The sequence below is a fragment of the Scomber japonicus genome, chromosome 11 (assembly GCF_027409825.1).
Source record: "Scomber japonicus isolate fScoJap1 chromosome 11, fScoJap1.pri, whole genome shotgun sequence".
NCBI classification, from domain to species: Eukaryota; Metazoa; Chordata; class Actinopteri; order Scombriformes; family Scombridae; genus Scomber; species Scomber japonicus.
This window is the reverse complement of record NC_070588.1, coordinates 22,551,701-22,571,278: the sequence shown is the minus strand read 5'-3', so window position 1 is coordinate 22,571,278 and position 19,578 is coordinate 22,551,701. Positions and strand designations below refer to the sequence as shown.

The 19,578-nt window shown below is 42.3% G+C and overlaps 1 protein-coding gene across 2 annotated transcripts in view; it reads right to left on the bottom strand.

The window, feature by feature from the left end:
- Positions 1-3,746: 3,746 nt before the first annotated feature.
- Positions 3,747-19,578, bottom strand: part of tbc1d4 (TBC1 domain family, member 4) — a 29,300-nt gene continuing 13,468 nt past the window's right edge. For both annotated transcript variants that reach the window (XM_053328246.1, XM_053328247.1), the window contains exons 12-24: positions 18,742-18,950; positions 18,123-18,275; positions 15,177-15,334; positions 13,903-14,106; positions 12,681-12,683; positions 11,946-12,107; positions 11,626-11,784; positions 11,343-11,443; positions 11,081-11,224; positions 9,334-9,493; positions 9,012-9,181; positions 8,075-8,251; positions 3,747-7,307 (exon numbers count right to left, since the gene is read on the bottom strand). In XM_053328246.1, the coding sequence (XP_053184221.1) occupies positions 7,077-7,307; positions 8,075-8,251; positions 9,012-9,181; positions 9,334-9,493; positions 11,081-11,224; positions 11,343-11,443; positions 11,626-11,784; positions 11,946-12,107; positions 12,681-12,683; positions 13,903-14,106; positions 15,177-15,334; positions 18,123-18,275; positions 18,742-18,950 (2,031 nt within the window). In that variant the 3' untranslated portion in view covers positions 3,747-7,076. The remainder of the gene's footprint in view (positions 7,308-8,074; positions 8,252-9,011; positions 9,182-9,333; positions 9,494-11,080; positions 11,225-11,342; positions 11,444-11,625; positions 11,785-11,945; positions 12,108-12,680; positions 12,684-13,902; positions 14,107-15,176; positions 15,335-18,122; positions 18,276-18,741; positions 18,951-19,578) is intronic.

Genomic DNA, 19,578 nt, shown 5'->3' with positions numbered 1-19,578 from the left:
TGGAAACAATGAAGGACAGAGTGAATGAGTGAGTGAGTGAATGAGTGAGTGAGTGAGTGAGTGAGGGAGGGAGGGAGGGAGGGAGGGAGAGAGGGAGGGAGATCTGGAACAAGGGAGGGATGGAGGAAGAGTGGAGTCAGGCTGGCACTAATGGCGGGTGCACCCAGGGCCACACAAGTACAGCTGTCTCCCCTCCCAACTTCAGCAATGTCAGATCAGCATAATAAAACCCAGTGTGTTGGTGTGTGCTCACAGGAACAGCTGGGTGGCTTGGCGAAAAAAAAGAAAGAGAAAAAAAGTAAGTAAAGTAAACAAGGGAGAAGAGAACTGTGAATCACAGATCATCTCTACCTCAAGCTTATAGAGTTTTTGAACAAACTCCAGATGGTTAAGAAAGAAGCTTGTAGTTATGGACACTTAAATCTCTGGTTGCGGCCTCTTCTTGGACAAATCACTTTGTTTCATCGAGTTTCCAGAGGCTGACGTCAGAATGTCCAGAGCACACTGAGTCATACATATGAAGGCTCTGCCCACCACCTAGTCTTTGTGTGTGTGTGTGCCCTTGTGGCCTTGTGAAAAGGATGCACGTACACACATTGCATGATGTAATAAGAACTTCTCCAACCTCACCTCACACCCAGTGAGTCCCTTATCGCTGATCTCATACACCCAAAGTCATACAGGGCTTAACCCTGATCACACAAACAGACAAAGACTGCTAAACGACTCTCTGGACTGGGCTTGATCTTTACATATTGTTTGCACTTGTATTGGATGGACCTACTTGTAGGAGGATATCTGCCTGTCTGACTCACTCCTTGTCTGTCTGACCACCCCCTCCTTCTGGCCTGCCAGCACTCTCATTGTGTCTCTCTCCATCTCTTTCTCCTCCTCTCTTGCCTGTGTTTATCTTAATCATTGCTAAGGTGGGCCAGGCAGAGCCAGTGGATAATGTGATTAGAAAGGGCTCAAGCTCAAACTCTCTGCTCTGATCATTCCAATCGCCTGGGATTTCAGTCACATTTGTCTAGGATCTCCAGGTGGAAAATGGCCCCAATAATATTGTCAGACTTGTTACTTACAGTGTGTGAGCCTCGCCTCTGTTTAACCTTGTTTTTAAACATGTCAGTTTATGTGCACCAGCTCTGCCCAAGATGTCAGACATGCAGCATATAGCCAATAGGGAATAAGTGCAAATTTCCTTGTGTGTGCATGCATGAGTGTGTGCATGCTTGTGTGTGTGTGGGTGTGTGCGTGTGTGTGTGTGTGTGTGTGTCTGAGGATACTGCATGTGTTTTTCAGGTCTCCAGAGGCTCCACAGATGAATGAAGCACTGGATCAGGTGAGTCGGCGTGATACTCCCCAGCATGTGCTGCAGCTGGCCCCGGGGGATTGTGGATAGTGTGTTTGCCAGACCGGTGGGGGGTGGAGTGGGGGGGGGGGGGGGTCAGAGGAGGAAGAGTGGCTTTCGTCAGGAAAAAGATGAAGAGGATTTTCGACATGACAGGCGTGTCATTAATCACAAGATTCTCCAGGCAGTGTTCCTGGATTTACCTGTTCTCGATGGAAGGGAATGAAAGCAATGGACCGGACTAGTCATGGGAATAGGAATAGTGTGTGAATGTGCGTATAGTTCTGTGTTTCTTCTGTGGCTTCATTACTGCCCTATTCTCTGTTCCCTCTGTGATTGTTGGCTCTGGCCTTGTACCATCAGCCCCTCTGGCAGATACATCCATGACAGGTACAGAGAGAGAAAAGCACTCGCAGGAAGCAAATCTGTCACCGCGCTAACTAAAACATGTCAGTGGTAGTGCTGTGTGTCTAGGTGCACGAGTGTGTGAGCCTGCGCAGTGTGGATAGCTGATTGGAATCCAAGGTTGCTGTACTGAGTAGTTTATTTCTTAGGTTTAGAGGAGGAAGAGACAAGGAGGTAGCTTTGAAAGAGCTGGAGCAGCCGACATATCTAGAAAATACAGGGTAAGCGGGGAAAGATGTGAAGAGGAATCAAGGCATAGCTAAACTATGAGACGCAGTGAAATGTGTCTGTGTGTGTGTTCCTGGCCTCAGGGGAGCCAAATTCTCTCTCTGGACTAGACTAAGCCCACCTGAGTCTCTCTCCCACCCCTCCAGCTGTTTCCCCCACCACCTCCAAGCCTTCCCCCATTTCCACGGTTATCTCCATCCTCCTGAAACCAGAAACTCCCCGTCTCTTTTTGCAACCTCGAGCTTGGTGCCACTTACAGGAGCCAATTTATGGCTGCAGTTTATTTCTGCAGTTGTGTAATATTTGTTTTTGCCTGCGAACCGCATTATTGATTCGAATTGCAGATAACCATACTGCAAAGTAAAAGTTGAGCTGCTGCTGCATAGATATTCTGTGACCTGTAATACTTTGTACTGTGTACTACTGAAATGACTCCAGTTTTTAGACTGCGCCACAAGCGGAGCAGTATGAATTCCCATATAAGGCAGGAGGACCCTTTCTAACCTCCTCCTCCTCTACTCTCTTCTTCCCCTTCACTCCTTCATTGCAACTAGCTCACACTGTCAACTCACTTCTTCCTTTTCTGCTGGTGTAATGCCCTTATGACACATACATGCATATATGAAAATGCCTTACAGTGGGTTGCCTGACAACAACAGTCCCTGTGTCAAACACCAGTGGTTCTCCGAGTTTGAGTCATTCCCTGAAATACCTGTCTGAACATCTGCATTGCTGTATTTTCTTCTGTATGTTCCCTGATATAGTAAATATTGTACCAACGCTTAAGATCAAGCCTCACAATTCCAATGGGAGGATGAGGAGAGCGGGAAACAGAGTGGGAGGTAGAGATGATTGAGGGATGAAGATAGTGAAGACAGAGAGGGGGAAAAAAACACAAACAAAGCTGATAAGACCCTCGGCAGAGGAAGTGTCGTTCTCAGCCAATCCCCAGTGGACTCCCAGTGTCCCACTCTTCCCCCTGCTGCAGGATGTGTTCTCGTGTGGGAATACGCAAGGAATGTGGCCCCTTTTGTTTAGCGTGTGATAGGGCTCCTGGTTGGCGGTCATTTGTGTGTCTTATGTGTGACGAGCTCCAGGCTTGGCAGAGGCTGATCAGAGCTGCACTCAACAGTCCTTTCTGGGTAAGACCCTCCCAGGAAAACAATGGTCTTATGGCTGCTATCTTTCAAAACCCCTCCTTGGCTGATGGAGCTCTTGCTGGATTCTCTGTATGATTCATATCCACAGACTCCAGAGCCAACAAAAGGCCAAGGAGGCATCTGTATCAAAGCGTTTTCATCAAACCCTTAGCGGTATACGACAGTGATGTCTTGATTTTATTCAATGAACCAGAACTGCACTTTTCCATGTATTTCCTGCATCTGAAGTCAAAATTCAGCTCAATACCTAAATCATTCACTATATTTTTGCAAATTCAGGGATGTACTCTAGGTCGAATGTTTCAGATACTTTGCAAAGAGAATTTCTCATAGTTTTTTTCCCCCCACTGGAGACCTGTATATCTCTTTGCCCCAGGCGTTAACAAAAGTACAACTCTTGAAAGGTCTTTAAATAGAGTCTGTTGAAACTGTCGAAGCCTACCTTGGCCTTTTATGCAATAATACATCTGCACACAGAGACCATTCTACCTTGAGGCTATGTCCTACACTTGGAGTGTTAAATTATAGAACAGTAAAGCAACATGATTTCTTTATGAGATCTTACTGGACAGGAAAGACAATCGGACATGAGTGGACAGAAAACAAGGCAAGGTGAGGTTTATTGAAGAATCTGTGACAGTTTCTTTGCTCTGTGTAGCCCTCATGTTGACAGAAAAAAACTGTTTATTACATGTATTTCCTTAAAACACAGTGATACAAGAATTATTTAGTAGTCAGCACCCGATGTAAAATAAACACCCTCTGCTCACAATGAGGATGTGGTTCACATAAGATATTGACAAAATGATCTTCTATCTCCGATTAATGGAGAATAAAGGCCATCTTAAACATTTGGCACAAATTAATAAGATGAGAATGATATTTTGTGTGTGTGTGTTTTGACAGCCAATATTTGGTATCCTTTCAAGTTGTCGTCTTAGTGCAAACAGAGGTGTAGTTACAAACAGATTATCAGGTCGAACATTCTTCATTCATGTTTCATTCATTCATTTTTGAAAAACAAACAACCAACTTTGGTTCAATGGTCAATTTCTATGATGCGCAAACACTGTAGATAAGCAAAATACAAGCAAAATACAAGCAGGAAAGCTCTGTAGGACTCTGTGGTGCAAACTTTTACAACGTCACCTCCATTACCTCAAGATTTTATCCTGAAAAACATCAGGCTGGATTTATCAACTCATCAAACATTATGTGAATTAGCTGCTGTAACTTAGCAAAAGTAGGCAAGTGCACTGGGTACATGCAAATACACAGAAACATCTTGCTTGGTTCAACAAAGGATATGTCTGCTCGAACTAGTTTAATAAAAACTTTACACTGAAACAGAAATGAATGTATCAACACAACCTATCACCAAGGACAGCAAGACTGATATACGCAGTATGTAAGTACTTTATTCATGACAGATATCACCTTGGTTCTAATATGAGGGTCTTTTGTGAAAGCAGAGTCCAGAATTGCTTTCCTTTCAATCAGAACTGGAATTGGTGAGTCAGACATGGAGGTGAGATTTGAACAAAACAGAGGAGAACCAGGGACATCTTTAAACTCATTTGAACCGACTGCCTATACAGTCATCCAGTTCACTGTACAGCTTGTGTTTGTGTGTGAACGTACAGTGCATTCAGAAAGTATTGCAACCCCTCCACTTTTCACATTTGGTTATGTTACAGCCCTATCCTCAGATCCACCCCCACCCCCCATCAATCTACACTCAGTACCTCATAGCAACGAAGCTATGCTACAGAATTCTAGAAATTTCTGCAAATGTATTAAAAGGGGGAAAAAAGAAATATCTCTCTCTGTTGACTGAAATTTAGCTCAGGTCACCTTTCTACGCCTTGATTACTGTCCACCTGAGGTAAATTTAAATGATTGGACCGGATTTAAAAAAGGCACAGACCTGTCCATATAATGTCTCACAGCTGACGATGCATATCAGAGCAAAAACCAAGCCATGAGGTTGAATGAACTCCCTGCAGTGCTCAGAGACAGGATTGTGTCGAAACAGAACCTGGGAAGCCTACAAAAATGTTCTGCTGCATTGAAGGTTCCCAAGAGCACAGTGGTCTCCATAATTCTTAAATGGAAGAAGTTTGGAACAATCTGGACACTTCCTAAAGCTGAGCAATACGGGGAGAATAAGAGCCTTGGTAAGAGAGGTGGCCAAGAACTCAGTGGTCTCTCTGGCTAAGCCCCAGAGATCCTGTGTGAAGATGGGAGAAACCTCCAGAAGGAAAAAACCATCACGCAACTGATCTGAAAACGGCTGGCCATCGACTGTCCCCATGCAACATGGCACAGCTTGAGAGGATCTGCAGAGGAGAATAGTAGAAAATCTCCAAATCCATGTGTGCAAAGCTTGTCGCATCATACCAAAGAAGACTTGAAGCTGTAACCGTAGCCAAAGGTACTTCAACTAAGTACTAAGTAAAGGGTCTGTATACTTATGTCAATGACATATTTCACAGTTTCCTTTTTGATACATTTGCAAAAAGAATTTCACTTTGTCATTATGGGGTACTAAATGTACATGGGGGGAGGGGGGTAATTGAAATGATTTTAACATTAGACTGAGACATAAAATGTTAAAAGAAAAAAATTGAAAGGGTTGACAGGGTATACTTTCTGAATGAAACTGTATGTGTATTACCACAAATCAAGACAGATTTAGCCCCACTCAAAGAGGAAACTGAAGTGTCTTTTAAGTTCTTACAGTATTTCCTTGTGTCTGCACAGACTGAAACACTGCAAACATAAAAATTGACTGACAGCAATGCAGCTGCAGATATGTCATGTGTATGTTATCATGAAATCTGGAGCCATACAACCCTAGCTGCTCATAGTCCCACATTAAGGAACTACAGGAGGAGGAAAGAATTCTATTTTTGTCAAACCTCAGCATTACAGATTTGGTTGACAAAAACAGAAGCATGTGATATACATTCAGATTGCTGCTCCATCTTCATCTTTTGGGGAGCATGAGCTCTGCCTTTGTATCATGGTGCTAAAATGAGGCGACACCGCGGTCAGTCACACAGGAAACCGAGAAGGCAGACGACCTCACATCCTGCCTGAGCTTTGGAAGAAACACTTCCTCCTTCAAAGCGGCAGTGAGTGCAAGCACTAAAGATCTTTCACATGAAGGCAGTGGTGCGGCACTGAGACATGTTCAGCAAGACACTATACTGTATGTCTGCTGAAATTTAAAGTCTAACATGGCAGACGTCTCTGTTCTGACAAACAATGCTATCACAATGATCTTTGGAGGGAGATTACATTCACAAAATCTTCAAGTGAATTAAAAGGAAATTACAAAGCGATGTGATTAGCCTGAGGCCAAGTTTCCATCACAGACACAGTTCATCAACAATAAAAAGGTATCAACTCAAGAATTGGTACACTGGTAATGGCTATAAGTTGACCCTGAGGTCCAAAGGATTGTTTGCCAACTGGCATCTTCTGTTCACTGCTAATGTGGTGCTACTGAGGGAGGTTGTAAATACATCAAGGCAGTGCTCAAAAAGATTTGAAGCGGCAGACACATTTCACATGTGTCACTTTTAAAAATTCCCCTGTGATTACCAAAAGAGCTGAAAAGGGAAGGATGTTGTGCATCTTGATCTCACCTTCAAACTGGCAGTATAACAGATGAGACAGAGCAGTGGCTTTGATGTCTGGTGCTAATATAAATGAAACCATCCTCCCACCACTCCATCATCTGCTGACAAACATCACGTAGATATTTCCCATACAGTCTGCACGTCCAGACATCACACATTTACAAAACCCTGCCACTTTTGTGCAGCAGTACAACAATAGCAGCCTCTCTCTAAGGCAGACCGCATTTGCTCACTTCAGTCTCTGCCTGTGCGGCTGCCCAGTGCAGCCAGCCCCTTTGGTTGCCATCAGGGCTTCTTGGCTGCAGTTTTGGCTTTCCCGTTGGGTCCTGTTTTGATCTGGGTCATCTCCACATCTGTCAGGGCGTCAGGGGGAAGGCACGAGCGCATGCGTTCAATGGTCTTCTGGTAAGCTGCCCTCTCTTGCTCCAGAGAGCGAATCATGTGCTTCATTTTGCTCTCCCGAGAAAGGAAGTTCTCCACGCTTGTCTCCAGCGTCTGAATCTTCTGCCGTGCAGCCTGAAGGACGCAGATATCTTACTTCAGTATAAACAGCCCATGATAAAGAGACATTTTGACAGAAGGCAATCAAAAAACGACAAACTAGAATTCAACACTTGTATTACTTTGTGTTGAGATCCTTATACTAAATATTGCGCAGTTAACTATGATTGTAGTTCATACAGAATCTGTGTCGTGTGCGAATCGCTTTATGAAGTGTTGTGGTAACTGTGATCCAAAACCAAGAGTCCTCTAAATTCTCTTTGTCACATTATAGATGAGAGCAGCTCAATACTTCTTTGATCTTCAATAATGTAAAGGACCACCAGTTAAGACTTTATCTGTCTTGCTGTGTGTATAGTCACATAGTACTGAGCAAAATGATAAAGAATGTGGAGAACATTCAGCTTTTCAATCCCTTTGTTTCTCTATCACTGCCATTGCTTTTAAAGTTATGTTTCAGTGCCATCTACAGGTAGTCTGATGCATTACCAGCAACTACCGTAGTGTGGGTGTCACACAACAATATGACACAGCCCTTTACCAGACTGTCAATGGAGAGGATTATAAAGGGACTAATTACTGAAATGCTTCCCACAGTGACACTTGCACCTTCATTAGAAAATCTCTCAAGGTCCCACACAATTATAACAATGAACATTTATGCAAATAACAAACTAATGACTTGCTCTTGTTTCCCACAATCGTTGCCACAGATGTGAATGAAAGGTTATAAATATAAAATTGGTCTTGTTGCAGAAAAAAATCTAAGTGTGATCCTTTACCTGAAGTTTTTCCAACAGGTCCATATTCTGTTTCTTCAACTGTGCATTTGTCTTCTCTAGTTTATCCAGCCGGTCAGAGTCATCAGGCAGAGGCCCAGCATCTAACATCTCATCCTGCAGGACATGGTACTCAACCTCGTACGCATGCAGCTGCTTGGAGATGTCCATCTCCATTACCTGGCAACCCACAGAATACAGAGACATATGTCATCAATCAACAAGTTACAGTAGTATATTTAGATATGCATGTTCCAACAGCTAACAGTAGCTCCAACCAAATTAGATAATAGATATGTCTGGTGATATCATATGTCATATTGTCATTCACTGTTCTGCTGCCCGTAATACTCACTAGCGCACCACGTTTGCTGCAAAAAAAGTGGCTGTTTTAGTGTGTTTAGGGAAATTATGTAGCTTTTTTTAACAATGAAAGCATTCAATGGTCACCAGTTTTTATATTCAGCTGGGGTAAATGGGCTTGTGGGGAGCCACAGACAGACACCACAAGAAAAATGTTATTATCGTGGCTAAACACATATTGCAACAGCTCTTCTGCCAGGAGGTACAGTAATATAGAACAGCAAGCAAATATCCCCACATATGAAATCAAAATGGCATTATTAGAGTTGTTGATTTTGTCTTTCCCGATCAGGCCGATGTGGACTAACCAACAGCCACAGTAGAGCCTTGACCAAGTTAGCTTCGTCCTACAAGAAGAATATGTGTCTTTGTCTTACATTATGGAAAATAATACTAGACCTTTAACAACAAAATACCTATAAACACATTTTTAACCATTACAAATAGAGAAGCCTTTAGCTAACCACTACTACACAATTTGGGTTAAGTGAACATTAAAAATTCCATTTCCATGCTTCATTCTCCTTGATTATCTAGAGACCTGGAAGTAGATTTTATATCATTTTCCACTCTGTACCTTTGCAATGGTCTGTTCCATCTGTGTCTGACTAAGGGTTGGGAGTGTAGTTTTAAGATAGTCCACAATGCTTTCAAAGGTGTCACACTCCACTATCTCTCCCTCATGGCTGCTCAGCAGACAGAGGGCCACTTTGAAGATTACTTCAGTCCCCTGGACAAATATAAAGTCTGGCAAAAGAAAAAAAAACAAAACACATGCACAGCAATGAGAACACAAATGCTTTACACACTTCTAAGCTGTAGTCATTAAGAGACCATTCAAAAGTTATTCTCCTTTTTAAAACAGTATTGCACATTTGGCATTTATTGTTTAAATATACCAAAGATACGCGACACAAAGCCAAGGGGGAACTGAGAGGCGAAGAGAGTGAGGAACCACGGTGCAGCATAGAGGCTCGGGCAGATCTCGTGTTCCTCGAAGTGATTGTACAACTCTCGGTGGTAGTCGTGTAACAGCCTAGAGAGCTGGTACATCTGAACCTAATAACAGAAAGTATGTACAACACACACACACACACACACACACACACACACAAACAGATATACACACACAGGTCAAAACACGTAGTTGTAAAAGTGAAAACTGGCACATCTGGATTTGTCCCAAAACAATCTAACTATCATAGTTGGCAAATGATCCTTTACTCACGCAGCCAGTTACTTAAATACTAACAGTGACATTTTAGAGACTCGCTCAGGCATGCATCACATCCAAGTATTTGATGAGCTGTGCTAACTCTTAACAGCCCCAACAATATATTACAATCATCTGACAAGTGCTAGAGTGAAATGCACAGCAGACTGAAAAGAGAAGCAGAAGTTAGCTCAAGCTAAAATTAGGCTGTTATCACTCTTACAATTTCCTGACGGTTACAAAGAAAACAAGTAATACCTTTACCTCCTCGTACTGAAATGCTGCAGAGGGAAAACAGTACAGATTCCTCCTGTCTTTGTAAACTTTTCATAAGAGAACTGCAATGTAGAAAGGCCCAGCAGGCTAATGCTTGGCTAAACTGTTACCTGCTGTAGATTAAACATTACCACACAAGCTGATGCTACAGCTCCAATGAGGTCAGCTGATATTTAACTGGGGCTAACAGTATGAGCACACAGGTGTGGTCTGAATAAGAGGTGGAGACACTTGACTACTGTTTGCCACTGTTTGCTGTTGCTAACCTGACCCACATAAGGCCATAATGAAGTATCTAGAGTGGTGCCTGTTGCTTACAGCACTTCTGATACAGTAGGTTCAATACTTTAATGATAACATTTTAATTTAGCCCTTTCAACTGATTCTGGCATAATGTCCCTGTCAGGCCCAAACCTTGTATGTCCAAAACTGTACCTTTTCAGGAAATGAAAAAATACAATTGATCCAAAATTTAGTCACAAGCTCTTTTTAATACTTTGAATAAAGTCCAAATATGGAGATACAAGGTTTCTGCCTGACAACAACAATGTATTTTTTTAAGAATGAGGCAATCTTGGTGAATAATGGTTTTAAAAGAGCTCTGTAGATATTGCGTAAACAAACAAAGGTTGTTTACATAAGCGTTTTACTCACCACAACGCATTCTGTATGTATCCTACAGGTCTAACAAGTGTGGAAAGCATTTCTTTCTTCATAAAACATTCATAAAGCCTTTTTCTTTTTCTTTTTTTTATAAATCCTGCATTGCTTACATCTATGTTTACTAGCCTGCAGTCTTCTGCTTCTCTGCCTTTATGCACGCCCACCCTCATTTCAGTGCACAAGACAAACAAATTGAGACCCCATGTAAAAAAACATACCCTGCTCCATTTCACTACCGAGGTCAGAAACCCCCCAGGGAGCCTTAATGTTCAGAGCATTATCTTTCTCACATGTAAAGTGATATCAGTCTGCCATAACCTGTAAATGAATGGAGCTCTAATCTAACCTTTGTAAAACTGAATGTTGGTACAACAAATAATCGTGTCTAAATTATCTTGCAGAAAAGACATTTTTTTATTATATCATACAAGAATGAGATCCCCCATATAGTGACAATATGTTGTAGTGTATGTTGTCGTGGTCCATCAACTAACCTGCAGGGAAACCATGTCTGGTCTGTACTGGCGTCTGATGCCGAGGTCATACATGAAGAACTTCAGCATGTCAAAGGCCTGATCTTCGCTCATGTGGAGCAGCAGCACACCAGCCACAAAGCTGATACCCTGGCAGTAGCCGACCTGCGTGCACAAAATCAGAGCGCACACATTATGATACGCAAATCTGATGATGACCTATGGCCTTGCAGCTGTGTGTTATGGAGACAGGACATGTATCAGGAAACAGCTTTAAGAGTACCTCTGTATCCAGCAGAGAGTAGGCTTTCAGGAGGTTGTAGAGGGAAAGCTGCCCGGCGCCCAGCTGAGCTGAGAAGTACTGGTGGGTGGGGAAGGTCCGGCCTGAGTGGGAGATTTACATCTGAATATTTCAACATAACTAGAAAAAGGTGATGTTAATGAGCTGCTGTGTAGAGATGTTGACAGAAGGAAGGTTCAACATCTTCTATTCTTTATTTATTAACTAATATATAAAATCAAATAGTCAACTTTGCTCTCTGTGACTTGGATGAAAGTGTGCCCACCTAGATCCACCAGAATAGCATGCTGCTGTGCGGTGAGTTGCTTCAGCAGATCTTGGTAGGGGGTGTCCGGGACGTGCTGACGGGGGGGCAGTCTGTGACACAGCCGGTGCTGATGGGAAAGCAGCAACCAGACCTCCCCACGCCTGCTTTTGGGAACACCTGCACAGAAAGAGTAAGAGAATAGGAGCTCACTCAAAACACCGCACACATGTATGGCTACATGAACATGACATACATGAGCATATATTCTCTACAGCTTTCTCTCACTCTCTTAAAACATAAAAGCACACATACAGACACACAAACATACTCTCTCTCACCTTGGCAGAGTGCACGGTACATCTCCTCCTGGTCTTGTGGGACTGTCGTTCTGCCTGGGGCTGTCAGTTTTCTCTCCCACAATGCCTGCGTATCTTTGGAGCACTGGCCCACTTCCTGGTAGTTCAGCTTCATCTTGCGAATGTGTAGCTCATCCCGGCTCGCTGCAACACAAACGACAGAATAAAAAGAGATTAGAGAACGCATTCAATCTCAAAGACTTTTTTTTTTTTTTATATGTGTGTGGTATCGTTTTTACATGTCATTTACGATTCTCTGGTGCGCCAGAAAATCGAGACCAGAGGCAAGCACAAGAGAGCTGTACTTAGGAAGAACACAAAAGCCCTTCTGTTTTCACTGTTGTAAAACAGAACGTAACCGATCAAAAGATGTCAGATTTGAGAGCAAGTGTGTATATCATCCCTTATGCCTTTTTTTGTCACCAGTTACCATAGAAAGCCTACCACATAAACACAAGCCACAATAACCACATTTAACACCATAGATCCATTATGCTGGAGGCCTGGAGAGGCTAAATCAAGACAGCAGGGAGAGGTACACAGGACAAAAGAAAGACAAACACCATAAAGTATGACCCCCCCCCCCCCCCTCCCCCTCCCCCTCCTCCCGTCAGCATGCAAACAAAAAGAAGCTGAATTGAATGAATATAATAACCAACATCCCAAATCATGCAAAACATCCTCCTTTAGCCCAGGTGCTCCTTTTGTTGTACTTACCTTCTATTGAAAATAGTTATTCACTGTTAGGTCCTCAGACCAGCATTGGCGTCATAATAACAAACAAAGGGAAAGAAATGTGTTGGTGGTCTGAATAGAAGATATAAAAGATACAAATAGCAAGTACCATCCTGATGCTAGCCCAAATGAAAAAAATGGTCCCCTAGTTTTCTACACCATAGCTAGACATTAATGCTGACTCTGTTATGCTACTTACTGTTTTTTTTAATGTTTGCAGGTGTATGGAATTGTTTGTAGTGTAATCATTTCCACTAATCATATAATTGATCATAACAGTTCACGCAACTTTGAGTAACCAGCTGGATGTCAGTGCAAGTGAAATGAGGTTTTGAGCTGTTCATGCATAAAAAAGAATCACTTTATAGGCCTTTGGAATTGATCATTTATACAGTGTTGTTATATTTCGTGCCCCTATCTATTTTTGATAATAAAAGTAACTCATTAACTATTCCACATGACTTCTGCTTCCTCTTTCCTCCTTCCTGGTAGGAGACAAGTGGTAGTGAGGAAGGAGAGGAAAGGATGCACCCTAAATAACCCCAGCCAGTAGAGGGCGATATATTTCCAAAAGCTAAAAAATGTTGTTATTTTACTGAACTCTGAACTTACATAACTATTATTGATGGCTTTTCATGAAAAAATAATTTGTTTTGGGCACTTTAACCTACTGAGTGCCTGCTTGAGTGTGTCTGTGTGTGTGCTGATCTGTGTGTGAACATGCAACACCCTGTTCTAAATATAGCTGTGCTCCAGAATCTCAAACCAAGACGGCAACATTTGACTTCTCAAAATAAACAGAAACAGCAGCTTAAAGACTCTTTGGCATCGAACCATGCTGACAAAGCCTCAGTGAGGAACAAGACTATAAATGTTAGAGTGTGTAGTGCCAGCAGAGTATGAAACTTTCATGATACTTGAGGAAAAAAAAGAAGCCACTGTAATAAATATTTTCAACGGCAGACTAACATTAACAATAAAACCCAGTGTGAGCACTTTCTGAGGACAACAGCCTCATGACAACTTATAAATATCACCAGCGTCTGCACACAAATACACTTAACACTGAAAGTCACTGAGAGACCTAGCTGCAACAACAGTACGGACATAGAGTTCTTCAAATTACTAATTCATGTGACCAAAGGAGGGATATGTTCTAAAGCAATTATCATAGTTTACACAGCAATTAGTAACTGCCACTCACCCTCCAGCCTCTGGTTCTCCTTTTCCATGCGCAGTAGGAGGATCTGCTGACGGATGGCATTTTTCCATAGTGCCCGGTACTCAGTCGCCGTCCTCTTGGGCCTCTCCCCAGACAGGTGGTCACCTGTCGAGGGCAGCAGGTGCCCCAACGCATCCAGACTTGCACGAGGAGAGAGAGGCAACAGCTCCCGGGCATCAGAGTGCTCTAAAACATTAACAGAAAGCACTTTTTTAACTTATACAATTAAAGCCATGCTTATCACTCCTGTGCGTATTTAACAATGAATCTAAGTGTAGTGAGAGGACTGGCTCACAGTGATGAACCCACAGAGAATTATCACTTGACTGTGCAGCTGTGCAGTCATAAACAGAGATTTTTAGCCTTTTTTAGCTTTGTTTTTTTGGCACTACAGCATATTTACTATTTTGGTTCACTCTCTTCTCTCATTAACCTATTTTCCAGCACCAAGAGACAATTGTTTTCAGCAACAAAACTGTAATAAATCCACTGTAACGTGACACAAAACAGTGGACAAGGACAAAGTAAGTGACTAACGAGTGAAAAAAAGTCGCCCTTCCAACAGCTGAAGAGCCAGATTTATCAGGTGTTGTTAGAGACCAAAGTCAAAACAAGAGGAGAGTGATATTGAGCTTACATTCATCATATGGCCAGAGACATGTCTTTAAACAAATGTGATGTGGCTTCAACTCTGCTAAATGTTTAACTAAATAAATAGTTTTCTAATAAAGTAACTAGAACAGCTTTATAGGCCAATAAGGCTTTTTGATAAGGTCAAAACTGTATCATTGTAGGCTACTGTACTGTAAAAACTTCATTTGTGATTGATGCATAAAGGCATGTGCTTTACAAAAATAAGGTTAGGCAATAGTGTTGTTGTTACTATTTACATTCTGAAATCCCTGCATTGCGCCACTGTATATAATTAGCTTGCCACATTTTTTTAAATCCCTAAACTACACTGAGAGAGACTATGCAAAAAGAAAGAAAACTTGCCTTGGGAACAAGTAAGAGGATAAAGCAGTGTCAGTATCAGTGTTTATCTGACATGCATGAAGATTTTACATTCCTTGAACTTACTGCAAGTCCCGTGCATTTTGAAAATCAAATATTTCAGAGTAGTAACTGACCACAAGAAGCAAGTGTCCCCCCTGTCTTGTTCTCATTTTGTATGCACTTGTGGATTATTCAGAGCTTATTCATTGTGCATCATGTTGTGCCTTGCATGAACTGTCAGAGTGATTGTGTTACCAGACCTGGGTGCTGCATGGATGCAGAAGGCTTGTTCATGGGCGAAGCGACCCTCAGGAAGATCTTCTGTCTCCAGGAGACCCTGCGTGGGGTTGGGGGTGGACCTCCACTCACAGAGTCACTGCTGCAGGTAGACAGGGTCCTTTTCCTGCCTTCCCCATTGCTACAAGAGAAGACAACAGCGTCACAGACACCCGATAAATGAGTCAAGTGTCATGTTACACCAACACGCTTTCAGCACCCTTTCACACACATATCCTTCAGTACTTCCGCACATGCATCAGTCCTCTCCACTCAGGAACAACACAGGAAACCCTATACAAGCTTATATAACAACAGACTCTCTGACTCAAGAAAAACAGTAAAGATGAATCATAAACATACTGTTGAAAAAAAAGATGTGCCAGCCATTAAATTTCCATGTTAATGAAGCAGAAGGTAGTTCACAGTTTGAATGTGCCAATCAGCCAAGGCGAGTGCATGTTTGTTCATTCTCTGGAGAATAAAAGACAAAATAAAAAAAACGCTTTTCCGAGTAGAGAAAAAAAAACTTGATTACAGAGCTGCCAGAGCACCAAAAAATTAATGTTCACTGCCCCAAGTCAGACAGTGTAGCAAAGTTGGCAGGTGCTGAGCCGAGTCCTAATGGTTAGATTTTAATGGTGCAATTGCAACACCACAGTGCCTTGTTTGGTCATATGTGTAAAAAAAAAAAACCCACTGAGGCTCTATGAAGCGCACCTGCTATTTGTGGTAATATACAGTATTTGTACAGTGAAAGAGGGTGAAATGGAGAGCAGAGTGAAGATCAGATCCATTGTTCACCTTTTACATTCATAATGATGCACCATGCAATTAGTGACCCTGTAGCTTATTAGTGCAATAGCAATAGCAATAGCAATAGCAACACTGTTTTGCAGGTTTGCTTGTTTTACTTAAGTGATGAGTGAGGTTGCATTGAACAGAATTTGATGACATATAAATGTGACAATAATGTAATAATGTTATGGGAGTAGCAGTGTTCCTTGTTCTTTGTTGTCTCTCACTTTCTGTTATTCACAGATTTATATTACATTGGTACATTTGAATGAATGGATTACAGTTTATGAGCACCAGTGAAATGAGATGTTATGCATTCATTATAGTAAATCATGAGCAGTTGATAGATACCACAGTAGGAACACACACCTTTCTGTCCATGTGTCACTGAGATGAGGTTTAGTACTTACAGCTGTTCTGCACATTTAACATAGCTTCTTCAACAGATTAAAATTCTTCACTCAACATAACCTCTTACTGCATTATGCTCATTGCAAAAATAAAAAAAAGTCACAGAAAAGGCAGTGGGGTAAAGTTCTCTCACATTGCAAACAGATAATGCAAACCAAGCTGTAAACACGTTGATATATTCATATTTAACTACCCAGCAGGTTAAGGCTTTTTCAACACGTCGTCCTCTAAACCCACTCTTGCTCATCATCAGGAGCAACGCGTGCTGAAAAAGCTTTTCTTGCTCCTCTCGCTGCTGCATTATCAATGCAAGCACTTAGAGGATTGGCCTGCTGTCAGAGAAGGAAAAAAAGCATCCTGTGCAAATGACATTTTATAACAGTCTGCTCTACTGGATCATATGGAAATGTTAACCTTTAGTTTCTGCCATAAAGACACCTACAGTATGTGTAGTCAATGCAGTGCTGCCAGAGAGAATCTAAAGTCTCTCAGGCACACCTTGTTATTTGGTTTTATTGATCATAATGTATTAGCTGATTAATTAATGCAACTCAACATTAACAGAAACCTTTTAAATAACTATATCCCTGAGTTGAATCAGCGTCATGTAGTACAAATCCAACTTTTTCAGTGCCAATATGATATAAAGATAAAGCCCCTTTTGCTCATGCAGTCTACCCCTGACATGTTCAGGAACATCTCCTGCATGGGGTACTCTCACATGGAGCAAGCAAACCAATCACAAGACTCCGCTGATGACGTATTTGAATCCATGATGAATGTTTATAGTTGCCTTGCCAATGTATGCTGAATATGAAATACACTACAAGAAAATTGGTACTGGATGAAAACAGCTTGTTGCCCCTCAAGTTCCTGAAAATAATAAGAGACATATTCTGCCACATACATGCAGATCAAGCCTTGCCCCATTTTCATCTTCTTCAGTTGACTTCTCCGTGTGAAGTCCGTTGCCCTACCTACTCCAGCGTTGCCATGGCATGTGTGAAAAGGCGCAAAATGTTCCTGAATAAACCTGCATGTGAGAACGGTAAAAATCACTAGCAGTGCCTGAGTCATTTACCAGTAATTAGACGGGAAATATGTGTGAAAGAGGTTTTAATAAGCTGTAAGCGCCACTGTGCGGATGAGACTGGGATCATTCTTTAACATGTAAGGCAAAATTAGGCTCGACTTAAATGTTGCTTTCCTAATTTTGTAAAAACAAGCTGCAACAAATAAACACATAGGTATACACTTACTGAATTGTTATTTATTCACCAATACCCAAGCCAGCTATCAGACCCATATCTGATATCAGTATTGGTGCCATGCAGTTAATAAAGGCTATAAATCCAGGTTAAATGTAGTTCTGCCATGCCAAAAAAAGCTTCATATCCATCATGCAAACACAACGAGAGAGGGGGTGTATCAATGTCCCCTTCTACTTCGTAGCGAAACAGGAAGAGGGCAGGTCCAGCCGCACAGACGATGCGATGGGGGAAAATAGAAATTGCTGGAAAGTATTCGAACTTGTAAAAAGTTGTTGTTGATAGACAGGAAAAAAGCTGGGTGTTAAAAAGGTTCGGACAGCCAACACGTATATGGCTACTGACACCCAGCAAAACACTGACTCCCTCCCACCCCGCTCATCCCCTTTGTCTCGTTCCTGGAAAACTGTTTGGGTCTACGCAGGGGGGGTACGGCTGCGCAACCCCTCTCACCTCTTGAGGCTCCCACTGTCTGCCAGGGAGCTCAGGGAACCCAGTGAGCCCTGGTAAAAGGTTTTCAGGAAACTTTGGGCAGAGAAGGAGGAGGGGAGGCTGAAGGAGGACTCGCTCTCCGAAACACTGCGCGTTCTCGAGACAGCCACAGGACTTGGCGAGCCAAACATGAAATGCCCACAAAATAAAAAAAATAAATAAACACATTACACAAAAGAAAAGGGCTGCTGGTCGGAGCACAAAGGATCTCATGAGGGATCAAAACAGTGACAGGAAACTTGTGATGCTATTGTTCAAGGATAGTAGGATTGGAGGTTGGTGAGAATTAGGACTGATCAAAGTGCTGCAAATAGATTACATTGTCTGTGTGTGCGTCAAAAGGTCAGCTAAATATTTAGTTAGTGTAAAACCGATTACAAGAAAAGCAACAGGTTATGATTGTCTTAGCAATGTTAGCTTTAGCCGTATCTAAAACAAACACGTTTTCTCCTATGAACACGTCAGTATAATTCACTCTGCACAAAACATCTTCTACTGCAACTTTCCCTAAAACAAAAGTGCATAGATCACTCCTTGCACCCTCAGATTCAGAGAATAATATGTGAAGTGTGTGAGTTACCTGCTCCCCAGCAGTTCTGAGTTAACAGACTGTTGTCTGCGTAGAGGAGCCTGTTTGGCAGGCTGACCCTCGAAGGAGATGCGTTTCTTCACAGGTGGATGGCTGAAGGTGTGAGCACGCCGACGGAACTGTGGGCCAGCTTCCGGGTCATCGTCACTAAAAGCAGGAGGGGAATTTGGAGGGGAGTGATTGGGAGATTCCTCATCCTGCTGAGTCAGAGTGAGAGTAAGATGTCAGTGCATAAGTAATTCTTTCTTCTTTCTTTTAGGTATTTTCAAGTTCGGTTGGATTTTATGCTTTCACTGATTGTACAACTAAGTGACAGTAGGTTGAAACAAGGACAGACTGGTGACTAATGACAAGCTGAACACATGATACAGTAACTAAACCCTCTGAAATATTGTGTACAGCTACACAGGTCAATAACCTGAGTCCAAGCAGGCAAAATTCAGAGTGTAATAATCCCATTAAATGTCACTGAGTCAAACCACAAACAGCTTGTAATTCCATATTCCAGAGAATATGCACTGGCCAAAGCCAAATAAAACACCAGCTCAGTTACTCAAGTTACAGGTCTGCACTCACCTAGCCAATGCAACCCCTCAGCAGGACTCAGTCCAGGTTTAACTTTCCACTAAACACTTTTAGACTCAGTGCTGCCTCATGCCTGGCGGTAGAGTACAACTCCCTCATCCATTGTATTCTAATGGACAGTGTCCTGTGACTCACGGTATCACACACAATTGGCGGGGAGGACCTCAGTGGCCGCACTCCACATGAAAACCCTCCAATCTCCTCCTTTCATGCTTTTAGAGACCTCCCTCGCCAAGATCTGAC